The sequence below is a fragment of the Nyctereutes procyonoides genome, unplaced genomic scaffold (assembly GCF_905146905.1).
Source record: "Nyctereutes procyonoides isolate TBG_1078 unplaced genomic scaffold, NYPRO_anot_genome, whole genome shotgun sequence".
Lineage (NCBI taxonomy): Eukaryota > Metazoa > Chordata > Mammalia > Carnivora > Canidae > Nyctereutes > Nyctereutes procyonoides.
Window position 1 is genome coordinate 10,317,649 of NW_026575042.1, and position 18,557 is coordinate 10,336,205.

The 18,557-nt window shown below is 45.1% G+C and overlaps 1 protein-coding gene across 5 annotated transcripts; it reads left to right on the top strand.

The window, feature by feature from the left end:
* On the top strand, positions 1-17,968 carry ZNF621 (zinc finger protein 621). 5 transcript variants are annotated; one of them, XM_055321064.1, is made up of 5 exons: positions 1-400; positions 689-777; positions 10,265-10,390; positions 10,991-11,102; positions 12,674-17,968. In XM_055321064.1, exons 1-5 carry the CDS (start codon positions 376-378, stop codon positions 13,732-13,734), a joined length of 1,413 nt encoding a protein of 470 aa, XP_055177039.1. In that variant the 5' UTR covers positions 1-375; the 3' UTR covers positions 13,735-17,968. The 5 variants fall into 5 exon arrangements, with proteins under 5 accessions (XP_055177039.1, XP_055177041.1, XP_055177043.1 ...); XM_055321066.1 differs by having other exon boundaries at positions 722-777; XM_055321068.1 differs by having other exon boundaries at positions 1-384.
* Positions 17,969-18,557: the final 589 nt, after the last annotated feature.

The following is an 18,557-nucleotide window of genomic DNA, read 5'->3' on the forward strand; positions in this document are numbered from 1 at the left end:
CGGCCTAGAGGGGCGCCGGGCGCTCGCGCTCCCTTCCGCGTCGCGGCGCCCCTGGCGGCTTTTCGGCGCTGGGTGAGGGACGGCGTGAGTCCCAGCTCGCTGGACGCCGAGGCCCGCGGCGTCCCTCCTCGCCGGGCCCAGTGTCGGAGGTCGGCGTGTGGCCGCGCCGAAGCCGCCCGCGGTGGTTGCGCGGCCTCCCTCGCGGAGCCCCGGTGCGGCCCCCCGCCCGCCGAGGCGCGGGGCTCCGTTCTCCTGGGGGAGGTCCCGGGCGGGCCTCCGGTCAGCGTCGCCCGCCGGACACCGAGTATTTCGCCGTTAACGCGCAGCCCGGCACCTCTGCGTCCTTCTCCATTGGCTCCGTGTGGGGTCAGCGTCATGGTTCCCGTAAGCGCGCTTTTAGGTTTGTGGGGACTCAGCCCTGCAGGGCTAGGATCCGTCGGTGCGCTCCGTGTGGATGCGCTCGGGCGCGTGCGGGCCTGAGCAGGGCCGCGCGCAGCCGTTCCTGAGGTCGTCGGGGCCCGTCGGCCTGGGCCTGGGCGGGGGCGGGGGGCGGTGCGGGGGGCGGCGGGGGGCGGCGAGGGGTCTGGGGGCGCCTCCTCCGCGTGCTGGAAATGGGAGACTGGGGACGCTGCGGGCGGCTTACGGTGTTGCAGGACAGGGCCTGTTGCGCTCATGGCTCTTCTCTCAGCTCCTAAGGTTCTTCTTGCTTTTCCAAATCAAGGCGACAGTGCACGAAGCCAGGGGACATCAGCCATGCTCCAGACAACTTGGCCTCAGGTGAGCTGGGCTTCCTTGCAGTCGTTTAAACTCACGTTAGCTCTCAGGGAGGAAATCAGGAAAGGACCAGGAAGGCCTTACTTGGCCACGCTCTGATTTCCCCCTTAAGGTTATCTCACAGCTACAGCTGTCAATAGTGGTGGAGGAGAGAGGAGTTGTGTGTATGAAAGTGATGACTGTCCGTGTGTAGGGTTAAGTGGGAAAAGAGGCACCCAAGCTAAGGAATCCTCCCTGAATGTGCAAACACAGATCATGTTTTGCAAATAAAAGTTGCCTGCTGAGATCGGAGAAATTCTCTATTGAGGAAGTTGTTCTACAGATTCTAGAGGTATCACAGGGAGACCAGCATTGTTCTTTCCATAGGCAGTTTGTAAGTGCGAGGTACATAGTATTGGATGATGCAGAACGAGTTTCCTTTTCTCGTGGAAGGTACTTGCAGCAAAATGGTTTGTAAACAAATCAGTTAATTACATGTTGCTAACCTAAGTGTTTCTCAAAAGTGTGGTCCGCCTGTGGGCAGCATCAGCATCACCAGGGAGGTCATGAGAATTGCACATTTTTGGGCCCCATCCTAGACCCAGAATCAGACTGGGGAGGAGGGAGAGTGGGACCAGGAATCTGTTGTAACAAGCTCTTCAGGCGATTCTTATGCATGTACGTTTTCAAATCTGAGAAGCCTTGAGGAAGCTCCCCCTCAAGGAACATGACATGAGGTTGAGACCCCAAGGGTGAGCTAGAAGCAGTTCTGGGAAGCCCTGAAGAGAGAGCTAAAGAGCACTTTCCAGAGAGAAGGACAGCAAATGCAAAGGTCCTGAAGTCAGGGAGAAAGCTGGGTATACTCTAGAAACAGGGAGAGATCAGAGAAAGTAGTTCACTGTGCAGTAGGAGAAATAGTAACTATAAAGACTTTGATTTCTATTCTGAGTTCAGAGGGAAAGCACTAAAGGATAATTATTAAGCAGTGTAGGTGACGTGGTTGGATTTATGTGTTAAAAAGATTTTCCAGGGCAGCCCGGGTGCCTCAGCAGTTCTGCCTTTAGCCCTGGGCGTGATCCTGGAGACCCCGGATGAAGTCCCACGGCGGGCTCCCTGCATGGAGCCTGCTTCTCCCTCTGCCTGTGTCTCTGCCTCTCTCTCTCTCTGTTTCTCATGAATGAGTAAATAAAATCTTAAAAAAAAAAAAAGATTTTCCAGGTTTTGGCTGGCTAAGTTGGTAGAGCATGCAACTCTTGATCTCAGTGTTGAGAGCTCAAGCCCCATGTTAGGTGTAGAGATTACTTTAAAAAAGGGGGGGGGGCACCTGGGTGGCTCAGTGTTTCAGCATTTGCCTTTGGCTCAGTTGGTGATCCCAGGGTCCTGGAATCTAGTCCTGCATCAGGCTCCCCAGGTGGAGTCTGCTTCTCGCACTGCCTGTGTCTCTGCATCTCTCTGTGTGTCTCTCATGAATAAATAAATAAAATCTTGGGCAGCCCTGGTGGCTCAGCGGTTTAGCGCCACCTTCAGCCCAGGGCGTGATCCTGGGGTCCCGGGATCGATTCCTACGTCAGGCTCCCTGCATGGAGCCTGCTTCTCCCTCTGCCTGTGTCTATGCCTCTCTCTGTGTCTCTTATGAATAAATAAAATCTAAATAAATAAATAAATAAATAAAATCTTAAAAAAAAAAGATTTTTCCAGCCCCAGTGGTTTTAGTTGTAGAAGGGTGTGAGTCAGTTACAAGCATATTTTAGTCCCATAAGAGATAAGTATTGTCCTTTTTTTTTTTTTAATTGGCTTTATTTTCAGACAAGTTTTGGGTTCATAGTAAAATGGAATAGAAAGCACAGTTTCCATACACACCCTACCTCCATATATGCATAACCTTCCCCCATTGCCTTTTTTTGGTAAAGTTTTGTTATTAACATAGTTCTCTGTAGGTTCATCCATGTTGTTACAAATGACACAATCTGATCCTTTTTTTGTGGCTGCAAAATATTTCACTGTGTGTGTATGTATATATATATTTATATCTGTCTTGTCTCACGTGCATCTTCCATATCCATTTGTTTATTGATGGAAACTTAGGTTGATTCCATATCATGGCTATTTAAATAATGCTGCATTAAACATAGAGTTGCATGTATCTTTTTGAATTGGTGTTTCTTTTTTCTTTGGCTAAATATCCAGTAGTGCAATTATTGGATCATATGGTATTCTGTTTTTAATTGAGGAACTTCCATCCTGTTTTCCACAGTGGTCAGTCATACCAATTTACATTCCCACCCACAGTGCACTAGGGTTCCTTTTTCTCCGCATCTTCACCCACACTTACTATTTCTTGTCTTTTTTATTTCAGCCATTCTGACAGGTGTGAGGTGATACTTCATTTTGGTTTTGGTTTGCATCTTCCTGATGGTGATTGATGCTGAGCATTTTTTCATATGTCTGTTGGCCACCTGTATGTAGGTCTTTGGGGAAATGTCTATTCAAGTCCTCTGCCCATTTTTTTTTTTAAATTTTTATTTATTTATGATAGTCACACACACACAGAGAGAGAGAAAGAGGCAGAGACACAGGCAGAGAGAGAAGCAGGCTCCATGCACCGGGAGCCCGACGTGGGATTCGATCCCGGGTCTCCAGGATCGCGCCCTGGGCCAAAGGCAGGCGCTAAACCGCTGCGCTACCCAGGGATCCCCCCTCTGCCCATTTTTAAATCAGATTGTTTTTTGGTGTGCTTTTTTTGGTGTTGAGTTGTATAAGTTCTTTGTATTTTTTAGATATTAAGTCCTTATTGGATATATTATTTGTAAATAGCTTCTCCCATTTAATAGGTTGCCTTTTTGTTTTATTGCTGGCTTCCTTTGCTGTGCAAAAGCTTTTTAGTTTGGTGTAGTCCTAATAGTTTATTTTTGCTTTTGTTTCCCATGCCTTAGAAGACACATCTAGAAAAATATTGCTGTGCCTGATGTCAGAAAAATTATTGCGTGTGTTCACTCCAGGAATTTTTATAGTTTCAGGTCTCATATTTAGGTCTTTAATCCATTTTGAGGTTTTTTTTTTTTTTTTTTGATACGTAAGAAAGTAGTCCAGTTTCATTCTTCTGCATGTAGTTGTCCAGTTTTCCCAGCACCATTTATTGAATGTCTCTTCCCCCATTGTATATTCTTGCCTCCTTTGTCACAGATTAATTGATCAGATAAGTGTGGATTTATTTCTGGACTCTATTTTGTTTCATTGATTTGTGTGTCTAGTTTGTGCCACTACCATACTGTTTGGATCACTACAACTTTGTAGTATATCTTGAAATCTGGAATTGTGATACCTCCAGCTTTGTTTTTCTTTTTTAAGATTGCTTTGGCTATTCAGTCTTCCCCATAATCAACATCTGCCATCAGACTGGTAATTTTGTTAAAATTGGTAAACCTATACTGACACATCACAATCACCCAAAGTCAGTAGTTTACATTAGGGTTCACTCTTGGTGTTCAACATTCTGTGGGTTACAAATGTATAATGACATGTATCCATCATTATAGAATCATACAGCGTATTATTATAGAATCATACAGGATATTTTCATGGTCCTGAAAATCCTCTGCGCTGTTCATCCCTGTCTCCTTGGCAATCTTTTTACTATCTTCATAATTCTGTTATGTAATTGGAATCAGGAAGTATGTAGCTTTTTCAGATTGATTTCTTTGACTTGGTTACATGCATTTAAGTTTCCTCTATCATTTCGCATGGTTTGGTAGTATAATTCTTTTCAGTGCTGAATAACATTCCATAGTCTCTGGATGTACCACAGTTTATCCGTTCACCTCTACTGAAGGACATCTCCAAGTTTTGACAATTACGAATAAAGCTATTACAAACCTCTGTGTGCAAGTTTTTATATAGATAAAAATTTTCAGCTCATTTGGGAAGATCCCAAGGAGAATGATTGCTGGATCATATGGTAAGGGTATGTGTAGTTTTATAAGAAACTGCCAAGGGATCCCTGGGTGGCTTAGTGGTTTAGCGCCTGCCTTCAGCCCAGGGCATGCATGATCCTGGAGTCCTGGGATCAAGTCCCACATCAGGTTCCCTGCATGGAACTTGCTTCTCCCTCTGCCTGTGTCTCTGCCTCTGTCTCTCTGTGTGTGTCTCTTATGAATAAATAAATAAAATCTTTAAAAGAGAAAGAAAGAAAGAAACTGCCAAACTGCCTTTCAAAGTGGCTGTGCAATTTTGCATTCCTATCTGTAATAAATGAGATTTCCTGTTGCTCCACATCCTCACCAGCATTTGGTGTTTGTTCAGTGTTCTAGATTTTGGTCATTCTAGTGGTATCTCAGTGTTTTAATGTACATTTACCTGTCAACATATGATATAGAACATCTTTTTGTATACCTGTGTGCCATCTGTACATCTTTGTGAGATGTGTCTTCTGGTCTTTTGCACATTTTTTAATGGGGTTGTTTGTTATCTTTGAGATTTAAGAGTTCTTTGTATACTTTGGTTAAGCCCTTTATCAAATAGGTCTTTTCAGCTATTTCTCCCTGTTGGTGGCTTGTTTTCTTATTTATTGTATTATCCTATTTTTTTTCTTTCACTTTTTAAAAGGAAGATGTTTCATTTAGTGCAATACACCTAAAAGGAAATCACAATACAGTGAACGATTCAAATCAGGGCTTTGGAATTTCATACAAACACCAAGACCAAAATCCTGAAGTATTGATATTGCATCTCACAACTTCCCCATTAATTTTTAAAAAGCTTACATTTCAATGCCTGAGACTAGAATTAACAAACATATCAAATGTTTCTACTGTAGAAACAGATCCCATATTGCATTTCACACAAAAACCATGTCTTTAAGTGTGCATCCAGTATTCAGTGTAATGTGGCATAAGAGCAACATTTAATATAATTTAACTGCATTAAACTAAATACACTTACTGTTTATTTACATCCTACAGTACCTCTGAGAGAAGCTGTTTAACTATTAACAGTGTATCCAGTTGTTCTCTTAGATGAATGTCCCTGTTCAAAAGAGTGAGCACAAATCTGAAGTATTGGCCTTTTATTTTTATTATTATTATTTTAAAAATTTATTTATGAGAGACAGAGAAAGAGAGAGAGAGAGAGGCAGAGGCACAGGCAGAGGGAGAAGCAGGCTCCATGCAGGGACCTGACATGGGACTCGATCCCTCTTGATCCCGGCTCTCTAGGATCGCCCTGGGCTGAAGACAGCACTAAACCGCTGAGCCACCCGGACTGCCCAAGTATTGGCCTTTTAATGTAGAGTTTAATTCCTATTCATCTTTTTTTTTTTTTTCAAAACTTCTTCAAAACATTTGGGTAGTCTTCCACACTTACTTTTCCAGGTAATACTATTATTATTATTATTTATTATTATTACTATTATTAAAAGTAGGCTCCACATTCAATGTGGGGCTTGAATTCATAATCCTGAGATCAAGAGTCCTGTGCAGCATGGATTGAGCCGCCCAGATGTCATTGACTTTTTTGGTGGGAGCATGGATATTATGGAATTCCTAGACATAATTGGACATAACTGTTTACAAATTTGATTCTTCCGACTCAGAAACACTATTTCTCCCATATTTACTTTCCATTGTGTTCATCTGGGCCTTGCACATTTTTGTAAGGTCTAGTCTTAGCTGTATGAATGGCATCTTATTTTCTCCTATTTTATCTTTTTTTAAATATTTTATTTTATTTTTATTTTTTTAGTTTTTAAAGATTTTATTTATTTATTCATGAGGGACACAGAGAGAGAGAGGCAGAGATACAGGCAGAGGGAGAAGCAGGCTCCATGCTGGGAGCCCAACACGGGACTCGATCCCGGGACCCCAGGACCACGCCCTGGGCCAAAGGCAGGCACCCAACCGCTGAGCAACCCAGGGATCCCCTAGGATTTTATTTTTATGTCCTCTCTACACCCTCTGTGGGGCTGGAACTCACAACCCCAAGATCAAGAGTCACGTGCTTTATCAACTGAGCCAGCCAGGCATCCCCCATTTTATCTTTAATTGTTATGGTATTTAGGAAAGCTAGTGATTCCAGTTTACTTATCCTATATCTAGCTATCTTATTGAGTTATTTTGTCAGTTCTAAATATTTTCCATTTATTCCGTTGGCTCTTGGATATTTTTAGGCAGATAGATACTTCATATGTAGGTAAAGATGTTTCTGCTCATTTCTTGGGTTTGTACTCCTTGTTTACACTCTTTTGCAAAAAGATATTTAGGGTCTTTTCTGACCATAAGTTTAAAAAATTTTATTTATGCTCAAACCTTTTTTGGAATTCATTTAGCAGATTTATATTAAGCATCTAGTATCTGCCAGGCACTGGATCACTGTGTTATAGTGAACCGGTTATGAGAGTCCTTGCAGAGTCCTTGCCTCATGGACCTTTGTTCTGCTGGAGGGAGATGGATAATGAACTGTCTAATTTGTTGAATGATCAGAAAGACTAAGAAAAATAAGGTGAGGAACATGGGAACCCACCCACAGGAGGAAAAAAAGTATTTTTGCAACCTGACTACCTAAAAGCAATAAGTGTTCCTTCAATTATAGGCATTTTTTTTTTCAGACTCTGGAACCCTGGGAATATTTGGTGGTGGGGAAGAAGGATAGTGGGGGAGGAAGAGATTGGTGGTGGCAGGCTGGGAGGAGGAGGAGGTTGTGAGAGTAGCCCAGGAGACATTAGGAAGTAAGGTCTGACTTGCTGTAAATGGAGGTGAACTTTGGCTCTCCTATGATCCTGTGGCTGGTGTCCTCAGAGACCTTACCACCGTGTTGAATCAGTAACTACTCCCAGGATATCATGGTTCTGTCTAGTGTTGGGATTTTTGTGTCAGACTATTTTGGGGGCCCTTTGTACCTTGTCATTGCCTAGTTTAAAGGTCAGCTCTTGTTCTGAGGAGTATCCACATTTGTACTTTTTCTTTTAGTGTCTCCTTTTGAACTGAGTTCCCTAACTGTTGTTTTAAAAGGACACCCTCAGGGGGTGCCTGGGTGGCTCAGTTGGTTAAGTGTCTGACTCTTGGTTTCGGCTCAGGTCATGATCTCAGGGTCATGAGATTGAGCCCAGCGTTGGGCTCCACACTCAGTGTGGAGCCTGCTTAGGATTCTCTCTCTCCTCCCTCTCCCCTTCCCCCCTAGCTGCTCTCTCACTCTCTCTCTAAAGAAAATAAATAAATAAAATGGGACGCTCATAAGGATCTGAGTGTAGAGCAGCCATGAACAGTGTGATTGCCATCGTTTATCCTTGCGATACATTTCTTCTTGGCTTCCTCCAAGAGCAGTTACAATAGCCTTCCCTTCTGCCTGGCCCCAGTGCTGACCCCACTGCAAGGCTGTTGCCCTGAGAGACAGTGGCACACAGATTTAGGGGCTTAGCTGAGCCCCTCTTGGTAGGTGTTTTCATTTCTGGCTGCTAGAAGAACAAAGCTGACTGCATAAGGTACTGAATATCTCCTAGGATGTGGATTCTGGGGGAGCATCAGGGTGAGAAGGCACAGAAGTCATGAAACTTCTTCCAATGTGAGAATCTAGTTTTTGTGGTCTATACTATCCTGACTGTAGAAGCAGAGGAAGTAGTCAGTGGACACTCCCATGGAAGATTCAGGGGCTCTGGTTTCCAGGGTGGTATGTGACATTTTAAAATAGCTGACCCTTTAGTCCACATTGGGGGAAGGAGCCCTGTGGCTTGGAGGGAGCATGGTAAAGATGGATTGACAGGTGCTGTTGGGAGTTACGAATTTGAGACACTGTTCTTCAAAGATGGGACAACACCAGGTCATGATGAGGATCAGGGGTGAGCCCAGTAATGGGAGGCAGCTTGGTGTGTGGAAAGAGCCCAGGTTTACTGTTTGATGGATCTGGCTGAAATCCCAGCTCAACCAGTTCTTTCTGTGTGGTCCTGGGCAAAGTAATCCTTCTGAACCTTACTTAGTTTCATCATGTGAAAATGGGACTAATAATTACTACTTCATACATTTAAGATGAAAGGAAATACATGGGTGCCTGGGTGGCTCAGTCAGTTACGTGTCCCAACTCTTGACTTCAGCTCAGGTCATGATCTCAGGGTCCTGGGATTGAGCCCTGCATTGGGCTCTGCGCTCAGCAGGAGTCTATTTGAGATTCTCTCCCTCTCTCTCTCTCTGTGCCTCCTGCTTGTGCTCTTTTCTTCTCTCTGTCTCTGTCTCTGTCTCTGTCTCTCTCACACACACACATCAATCAATCAATCCATCAGTCTTTAATAAAAAAGATGAAATAAAGAAGATGTGGTTTATGTATACAATGGAATATTACTCAGCCATTAGAAACGACAAATACCCACCATTTGCTTCAACGTGGATGGAACTGGAGGGTATTATGCTGAGTGAAGTAAGTCAATCGGAGAAGGACAAACAGTGTATGTTCTCATTCATTTGGGGAATATGAATAATAGTGAAGGGGAATATAAGGGAAGGGAGAAGAAATGTGTGGGAGATATCAGAAAGGGAGACAGAACATAAAGACTTCTAACTCTGGGAAATGAACTAGGGGTGGTGGAAGGGGAGGAGGGCGGGGGGTGGGGGTGAATGGGTGACGGGCACGGAGGGGGACACTTGACGGGATGAGCACTGGGTGTTATTCTGTATGTTGGTAAATTGAACACCAATAAAAATTAATTTATTAAAAAAAAAAAGATGAAATACCTGTCCTAAAAGTACTTACCTAAGAGCCTGGTGCCTAGTGCTTAATTAACAAGTATTAACTCCCTTCACCCTTGGGGACACAGAAGGCTGCAGGGGGAGGCAGAGAGGGGCCCATCTTGGCAGGTGGGGTGGAGCTCAAGACTGGGGGATGGATCTGTGTCCAGAGACAGGGCACTTCTAGCTTTCTTTGAAGATAAGTGGTTCAGAGAAGAAGCCAGAACAGGCAAGCTGCAGGTTTCCTTCAAGAGAGGTTTCTGATAAAGTAAGAAGGTAGAAAAAATTTGGAGTAGCTCCTACCTTTAAGGAGTAGCTCCTCTGCACTAGTGGAAATGTTGGGGAAGACCAAGGAGTTGCTAGGTGCAGGGATGTGTGTGTGTACTTTGGACATGTGGAGACAGGGTGAATGACAGTGGTCGGCAGCAGTCTCCATTGGCTGATGTATAGAAAATAGAGGGACAGGATTGTGGAGTACAAGAGGGTAGGAGATGCCATAGGGACAGAGTCAGGAACATGGGGGTTGATGCAGTGACCAGGGAGAGAGCCCCAGCTGCCAGGCTATGAGATTGGGATGACAGCTTTGGGGCCTCAGAACCATGCAGATGGAAGAGTGTTGGGGTTCTCCCTTTGGTAGCGGGAACATTGGTTGAGGGCTTGCCGCTTTGGGCTGCTGGGTGCTCTTTTCACTAGAGCCGACCTTCCAGGAGGCTCAGAGTTGGAGACCCTGGCAGGTCTACCTTGACCCTGCAACTCAGGCCTCTCCTGCCCTCACATGGGGCTTGAGCAGGAGCCTGTTGTTTCAGGAGCCAGTGACCTTTGAGGATGTGGCCGTGTACTTCACCCAGAGTCAGTGGGCCAGCCTGGACCATGTGCAGAGGGCCTTGTACCAGGAGGTGATGCTGGAGAATTATGCTAATGTGGCTTCCTTGGGTAAGGACTCTATCTCTGGTCCTTTGTGATAGTTTGACCTCTTCCTCAGATGCTCTGGGGCTTCCAGAAGTTCTTAGGTTTGATGACTTCAGAAGTTATTTCTGTAGTCACCAGCCTCTGGAGATGCTGGGTGAGGAAATCCCTGGTTCCCTCTGGTTTTGAAATCAGGTTTCTCCCCACATTCCGGAGAAGGGCATGGTTCTGGGCCCTGAGGGAGAGGACTCTTCCTGGTGCACTAGGAGAGCCCTCGGTTCTTCCATGTTGCCAGTGTTGTGGGGATACTGGTCCTCCCCCAGTGCGGGAGTCTCCCCGGATATCAGGACCTGTGTTCTTCCTGAGGGCATCTCTTTAGGTCAGGGCGAGATTGCAGTTTCTTCCTGAGGAGAATGGCTATCTCCTTGGCCTTGCCTTGGACCATAGTTTGGAGCTCTTTCTCAGAACCCCTTGGTCTCCCGGGCATTTCATCCCATCCCCCTTCTTCTCCCCCTTGTCCACTTCCCTCCCTCCCTCCCCCTGCCAGCCTATTGTGAGGTGGGCCAAGAGGGATCTCAGGAAAGCTCTGGAAGTCTTCCCTCAACTTGTTTTTCCTTTTTCTTGCTGGAGGAGCATTTCCATTCCCCAAACCTGTTCTGGTCTCCCAGCTGGAGAGAGGGGAAGCACCATGGGGCCCAGATCCCTGGGAAGCAGAGGTTGTGAGATGCATCAGTCCAGGTGAGTAAGAGAACCTAGCGGTTTTTGGTTTTGCCTTCCCAGGTTATTAAAAATGTTCCTTCTGCAGCAGAGAACATGGCTCCCTGTCGTTTATAAGGCATTCAACGCACTCTTTGACCTCTGCCCAGTTCCAGCCCTGAGCCTGGGGAAGACCAGTCCCTAGGGGTGCATGGCCACTCACCTCCCACAGAAAAGCTGTGACCCAGTAGCTCCTAAACCACCTCTTTTCTTACTTACCAGGGGAAATACTTAGTTTTACGCCAATTTTATTTGAAAAAGTAGGTTTCAGCCATACTTTGAGAAAAATATGATTCTATGGGTCAAACTGATTTATTTGTGCCACAGCTATGAGTTTTGTTTTTAGGCCTTTAGCAATGAAGTGAATGCCTTTAATTTGCCTTTTTAGTGTTTGAGTCACCTAAAAGTTCTATATGCCATAATCTTTAGGTCTTACATTATATTTGTCGTAGTCTTACATACAGATGGAAAGGCAGGAACTGTTGCCCATCACTGCACCCAACATACACAGACACATACCAACACACACATGCACACATGAATACACATATGCACACACCCAACACCAGTAGCCTAAAATTTTCCTGAGACTGCTCACCAGTCCTGGGGCCTCTTGATTACTCCAGTTTTCTTTCTTTGGGAAGAAAGTTTCCATATAGGAAAATTTTTGTAAAGAGTGGTTCTTTTAGCAGAAATATGCTCCAGTTGAATCAACTATGTTCCAGCTGACTTTCTGAAAGAATCTTTATCTTAGGAGATTATGTGGAATATTTATTTATTTTAGAGAGAGAATGAGTAGGGAGGGAGGGAGAGAAAGAGTGGGGGAGAGAGAGAGAGAAAGAAAGAAAAAATCCTCAAGCCGACTCCATGCAGAGTGCAGAGCCCAATGTGGGGCTTGATCCTACAACCTGGAGATTATACCTGAACGGAAATCAAGAGTTAGACACTTAACTGACTATACCACCCAGGTGCCCCATGTGGAATATTTAAAAATAGAATCATTGGGCCATTTAGAATTTAGGATGGCTTCCTGGTTTATGGCAGGGGTGGGGCATTGAGATGCAGTATTTTTGAGTTTGGTTTGCAGCCTGCTAGACCCCTGCTAGTGTGAGAGCTATTCATCTCTTCTTCCCAGGAGTACGGATTTCCTTTCCTTTTTGGGGTCTCTCTCTCTCTTATCTCCCTTTCTTTCTCTTTTGGAAATTTTGCCTTTTTTGCTGATTCCTCTTATCTCTTCCATTCTGTTTTCTCTTTTTCCCCCTGCTGCCTTCTTTCTTTTCCATTCTGGAAGGTGTCATCGTGCTCCTTTCACCTGCCTTAGTCCACTTCCCAGCCTTCCTCGTTAGAGGCGCTTCTGGTCTGTTTCTAGTGTCTTCCTCCTCCACCTGTAGATGATCGTTTTCCTTTTTCTCTCTTACCCTCCTGTGTGGATGGTTGTAGCCACTTTGTGAGTATGTTTTTCAAAATCACATTCTACGAGAGAAGACGGGAGCCCAGGATCCTGTTTCCCTTCCAGGTCAGTAACTCGGAAAACTTGTGGTTTCTTTGGGCAGGTGGTGAGTCCTGGATCAAGAAAGAGGAGCCTGCTGTAAAGCAGGAAGCAGCTGAAGAGGCAGAGTTGCACAGAACGCTCGGAGGGGGACTTCTCAGAAATGTTTCCCAGCACTTTGACTTTAAAAGCAAGGCCACATGGCAGACTTTCAGTCTGAATCCGAATCTGATACTTCGGGGTGGAATGAAGTTCTATGAATGTAAAGAATGTGGGAAAATCTTCAGATATAACTCAAAGCTTATTCGGCACCAGATGAGTCATACTGGGGAAAAGCCCTTCAAGTGTAAGGAATGTGGCAAAGCTTTTAAGTCCAGCTATGACTGTATTGTACATGAGAAGAATCACATCGGGGAAGGGCCCTATGAATGTAAGGAGTGCGGCAAAGGTTTGAGTTCCAACACAGCCTTGACTCAGCATCAGAGGATCCACACTGGAGAGAAGCCGTATGAATGTAAGGAGTGTGGAAAGGCCTTCCGTAGAAGCGCGGCTTATCTTCAGCATCAGAGATTGCACACTGGAGAGAAACTCTATAAATGCAAGGAGTGTTGGAAAGCTTTTGGGTGTAGGTCGCTTTTTATCGTCCATCAGAGGATTCACACAGGGGAGAAGCCATACCAGTGTAAGGAGTGTGGCAAGGCATTTACTCAGAAGATAGCTTCCATCCAGCATCAGAGAGTCCACACTGGAGAGAAGCCCTATGAGTGCAAGGTGTGTGGGAAAGCATTCAAATGGTACGGCAGTTTTGTTCAGCACCAGAAACTGCACCCCGTGGAGAAGAAGCCTGTCAAGGTTCTTGGGCCATCGCTGATGGGTCCCCCATGCCCCTCTTCAGCCTTCTCTGCTGCTCCTATCCAGGGCCCGTGCTCTGCTCCCACCGTGGCCGTGCCTTCACTGACCTTTCCACATGCTGTACTTATTCCTACCTCTGGACCTTTGTTCATGATACTGCCCGCATCTGGAATGCCTTCTTCACCTGTCCAAATAGTGCACGTCTTCCAGGGCCTTCCTCCCACTGTGAAGCCTTCCCCAGTTATTCTAGCCCCATCCCCTCACCCCTCATGAGCTTTATCTCAGCACTCCTCCAGCTCTTAGGCCCAGCCGACTGTCAGCTTCACTTGAGTTTCATTTGTATATTTTGTCTTTACCTTACACTCCTCACAATTGTTTCAGCATAAGCTCCATTATAATCTATATATATTGAAAGACCGTGTTGTTGTATTTCCGTCTGGGTAGAAAGTGCAACTATCTGACCTTTGCACCAGTCTCTTTCAGGCTTGAACAGTAATGGCTGTATCTGCCCTGTGAGGATGTGGGTGTTGGAAGTGCTGGCAGGACACTTGGTTGCATTAGAGTGTCTGCGGGAGAGCCCATCCTTGCACGGGGCCTTTGTGGTTAGAGCCAAGCGGCTTGGGGGAAGCAGGAGAGCTGTGCAGGAACTGGAGGGGATGGCAGGGTGGGGTGTGGAAGGAGAGCACCAGCAACCGCTTTCAGCAGCAGACTCAGAAATTTGGATTGTTCAGTGGGCTAAGGTGACGTCAATGCAGTTGAAGTCATGTTGCCCTTGGTATGGATCATTGAGGATCTCCTGCTGTGTATGCAAAAGAGCATGAGAAATAACCAGTGAACAACTATATGCAGTGATAATTATTTATGCAATTGATAGCAGTTATGTCTTTGAACAATGTGTTTTTTTCTTTAGTTTTGCTCTTGATATCTAGATTTTTTTTATCTTTGATTTCATAAGTAAATATACACCAAAGTATTCATCTTTGTTCCCTGTGCTGTGTACATTTTTCTCAGTGGGCATTCTGGTTTTCTGTTTGCAAGCATTGGCTTCAACATTTTACGTTCTCCGGATAGTATGGATTGTAAATAAGAATATGGCGAATTAGGAAAGAAATAGCATCAGTGTAAAGCCAACTTGGGGGAAATTTGAATAAGTTTCTAAATTATTTTTTAGGAATAGAGGGAGCTGTGTCTCCACACAGCTAAATGGCAGCTAACCTGTGATAGGTCTGGGAAGCAGAATTTTGGATTGCTCTTATTTTTTACCTTGATGGGAATCTTTTACAACTATGCAAAGGACTATGTGAGCAATTCCTTTTCTTTTTTTAATTAAAAAAAATCTATTAGAGCATGAGAGAGAGAGAGAATGAATGGGGGAAGCGGGGTAGAAGGAGAGAAAGACGCAGACTTGCTGCTGAACAGGGAGCCTGACACAGAGCTTGATCCCAGGACCCTGGAATGATGAACTGAGCCAAAGGCAGATGCTTAACAGAGGAGCCACCCAGGTGCTCTGAAGTGATTTCTGAAAAAAGAATCTGAGTTCTGCATTATCAGCATTGGTATAAAGTGACTCCTTAAACATTGGGCCATACATTTTATTCTTTTAAGTTGCTTTTGCTACCTAGATATTTCTCCACAGCAATTAACAGAAAAACCTTTAAATTAGTGGTTCTTACACTTTACCATGCATCTGAATAACCTGGTCTGAAAAGAGTAATTTTCTGGCCGAACTCCCAGAACTTCTGATTTTGGGTATCTATGGTCATACCTAGACATAACATTGAAAGAAACTCTGAGCACAAAGTGGCTATGGGCTGTTGGAGGCATGTATTTATACAGGGTTTGGGAGGGAACACCTTACTGTACAGTGGATCTTCATGAGAGAGATCTCTAAAAGCAGTGTGGTTTAGAAGCAGAGAGAAAAGCAATTGAAACATGGCTAATAGGAAAGAAAGAAAGGGGCAAAGAGGTCTGAGGTGGCTATGAGGTGTTCTAGAGTTCTCCACTGCCAGAGGCTTATGGGGGTTGAAAACAGGCTACCTTTTGCTATTTGCCTATTGACTGAAGTAATGAAGAAATATTTTCTTACTAGAAAGTTAATTCCCCTCCAAGGAGCTCTTGGGTTAAAGAGAGCACAAATTGGCTGTAATGGATGATCAGGAACTGAACAGTAAGAAAAGGATGCAGCAGGGTCTGGGATGTAGCAAAAGGTGGTACTCAGAGCAGTATTTACAAGCTTGGATGCATCCCTTAGAAGATGAGTTTGAAACCTTGGTAGTTCAGGAGGCTGGAGATGGTGTTTGGTGGTGGGAAACAAATTCACTACAAACTAAAGACAAGAAAACAGACCAAAAAATCCAAAGCATAGTTGGCAAAAATAAAATATACAACAGACTTTTTGGTGAAAATGGTGGTTGGACATGTTAGCATTCATGCCCTCCTGAAACTCCACTAAAACAGTAAAAGATTAAAGACCAGCTTACAAGGATGATGAAAATATGACGTGACGGATAGCAGTTTAGCACCTGCCTTCAGCCCAGTGTGTGATCCTGGAGTCCCAGGATCAAGTCCCGCATCAGGCTCCCTTCACTGCATGGAGCCTGCTTTTCCCTCTACCTGTGTCTCTGCCTCTCTGTGTCTCTCATGAATAAAGAAATAAAATCTTTAATAAAAAAAATACGATGTGAATAGCTTGGAAACTGGAAGGTGATGAAGAGTTGTAACTTTGAACAGCCAACCCGAGGAAGCTGAGCAGCCATCTTATGTGGCAGATTTCCCACTTAGGAGACTTAGGAGTTGAAAATTCGGGTTTCTGTGGGAATAGAGGATGCCGGTGGGGGTAGGAACAGGAGAATTTACTAAGTCTTTACCAAGTACTTAGATTCGGTCACCTCCCCTATCTCTCTGGTCACTGGAGCAATAAAACAGGCGTTTTAGAGGTCAGGGGTACCATGCTGAATGTCAGGTCCTTGTCCCTCTCCCTCTGCTTCTATCCAGAATGCTGCCAACTAGACTTGGGTACCTTCTCAGCTAGAAATCAGAAGAACTTTGAGAGATGAATCAAGAGAAAAATGATACATCTTGGATTCCTCAATGAAATGGCTCTCCAGAGATGTTCCAACTGTGCACATAATGCTTCTTAGCCTGGCTCCCCCCACTCCTTTAGCCTCTTATTTATTTATTTTTAAAGATCTTATTTATTTGCGGCACCTGAATGGCTCAGTGGTTGGGTGTCTGCTTTTGGCTCAGGTGGTGATCCTGGGATTGAGTCCCACATTGGGCTCCCTGTAGGGAGCCTGCTTCTCCCTCTGCTTGTGTCTCTCATGAATAAATAAATAAAATCTTAAAAAAAAATCTTATTCTAAGAGCATGAACTTCTGGGGTTGGGGGAGGGCAGAAGCAAAGGGAGAGAGAATCCCAAGCAGATTCCAGCAGAGTGCTGGAGCCCAACACAATGCTTGACCCCACGACCCAAACTGGTGAGCTGGCATCACAATGCTTGACTGAGTTACCCAGGTGCCCCTCCCCTAGCCAGCCTTTTAGTGTTCCATTCTTAGATATAATCTAATAGCCAAGGATAGGAAAGAGGCTGGAGCGAGGATAAAGAAAGCCCACTTGAAGTAGACTATGGCGAGAAGAAGAAAATTTACGCTAAGGTTAGAGAAGAGGTTCGCATCTATGAAGCAAAAGGCTGCCCTTAAAGAGGAAAATTCAGAGACCTCTTGAAAACTAAAAGTTGAAATCAGAAATGAGACTTAGAATAAGCACTTGAAAATAAAGTCAAGGGAATCACCCAGATTCCCTAGCAAAAAGAGGGGGAGTGCAGGTGACCTAACAGGCGTTAGGGGAATCTGGAAGCAAATCCTAAAAGCTTCTGGGAGATTTTTCTAGAATCCAAGCTTAGGGTTCTGTGCCTTCAGCAGCACGTGCTAAGGAGCCTCAAGTGCTTGGAGTTAAGATACCTCACTTGAGGTCTCCATGCCTCTCCTGGCAGGAGTGAAGAGGGACTCCAGCCCCACACCCCCATCTACCATGCTCCCACCTCGGTCTTCCTGGCCTTCTAGTCCTGAGCCTCAGGGGTAGTCTTTGCATACACCGCACGTTTATCTAGGTCCCACAAGGAGCCCCGACCTCCCGGAATAACCCCCGTCTCCTGCACATTTAATCCTCAGCATCTCTGCATTCCCCCTTTTGTCTTCAACTGTTACCTCCTCAGCTCCTGGAAACTTTTCCTTGTTCTGCTCTCTGAAATGGCCAGTGCTGTGGTAGTCCCCTGTATGCTAAAGCCACCTGCACACTGCCTTTTCCTTTGTCCTCTCATCGGAACCTGCCTGTCCCTTGAAGATGCTGCTGCCCAGCACCCCCTGACAGGGCAGTCCCCTTTTTTACACAGTGCTGGTACCAGGTATCTTGGATCCTCTGTTTCTCTTTGCCAGTTCCAGACCATTCTGCGCCCCTCCCCTTTGCTAAAAACCTTTGAATCTCATGTCATTGGGCTCTACTGCTGGACTTCTGGGTTGCATGCCTTTATTTCTGGAGGCTTTTAGCTCCTGGCCAGCTGTCACTGTCTTCACCATTATTCTTTTTTTAATTAAAAAATTGTTTTTGAAGGATTTAATTGTTTATTTATCAGAAACACACAGAGAGAGGCAGAGACACAGGCAGAGGGAGAAGTAGGCTCCCTATGGGGAGCTTGATGCAGGACTTTATCCCAGAACCCCGATCATGACCTGAGCCGAAAGCAGACATTCAACCACTGAGCCACCCAGGTGCCCCTCTTCAACATTATTCTTGTCCTAATTCTAGGTGATTTCAACAGCTGATCCCTCCAATGTCTCACCCTCTCATTTCCTTTGTGGTCCTCCATTTTACCTCAGCCACTCCTCTGGTTGGATCCTAGACCTTATTGCTACCAAACACAATATCTCACTTCTGTGGCCTCAGCACTTTATTTATTTAAGGCTTATTTGAGAGAAAGAGAGAGAGAAAGAGAGAATAAGCTGGGGAGGGGCAGAGGGAGAGGGAGAAAGTGGAGACCAACCTGGGGCACGATCTCACACCTTGAGATCATGACCCGAGACCTGAGATGAAATCAAGAG

Coding starts and splice junctions, on each gene's coding strand:
- ZNF621 (XM_055321064.1), top strand. CDS start 376: ATGGTTCCCGTAAGCGCGCTTTTAG. Junction 778..10,264: donor TCCAGACAACTTGGCCTCAG/GTGAGCTGGGCT, acceptor CTGTTGTTTCAG/GAGCCAGTGACCTTTGAGGA. Junction 11,103..12,673: donor TGTGAGATGCATCAGTCCAG/GTGAGTAAGAGA, acceptor TTCTTTGGGCAG/GTGGTGAGTCCTGGATCAAG.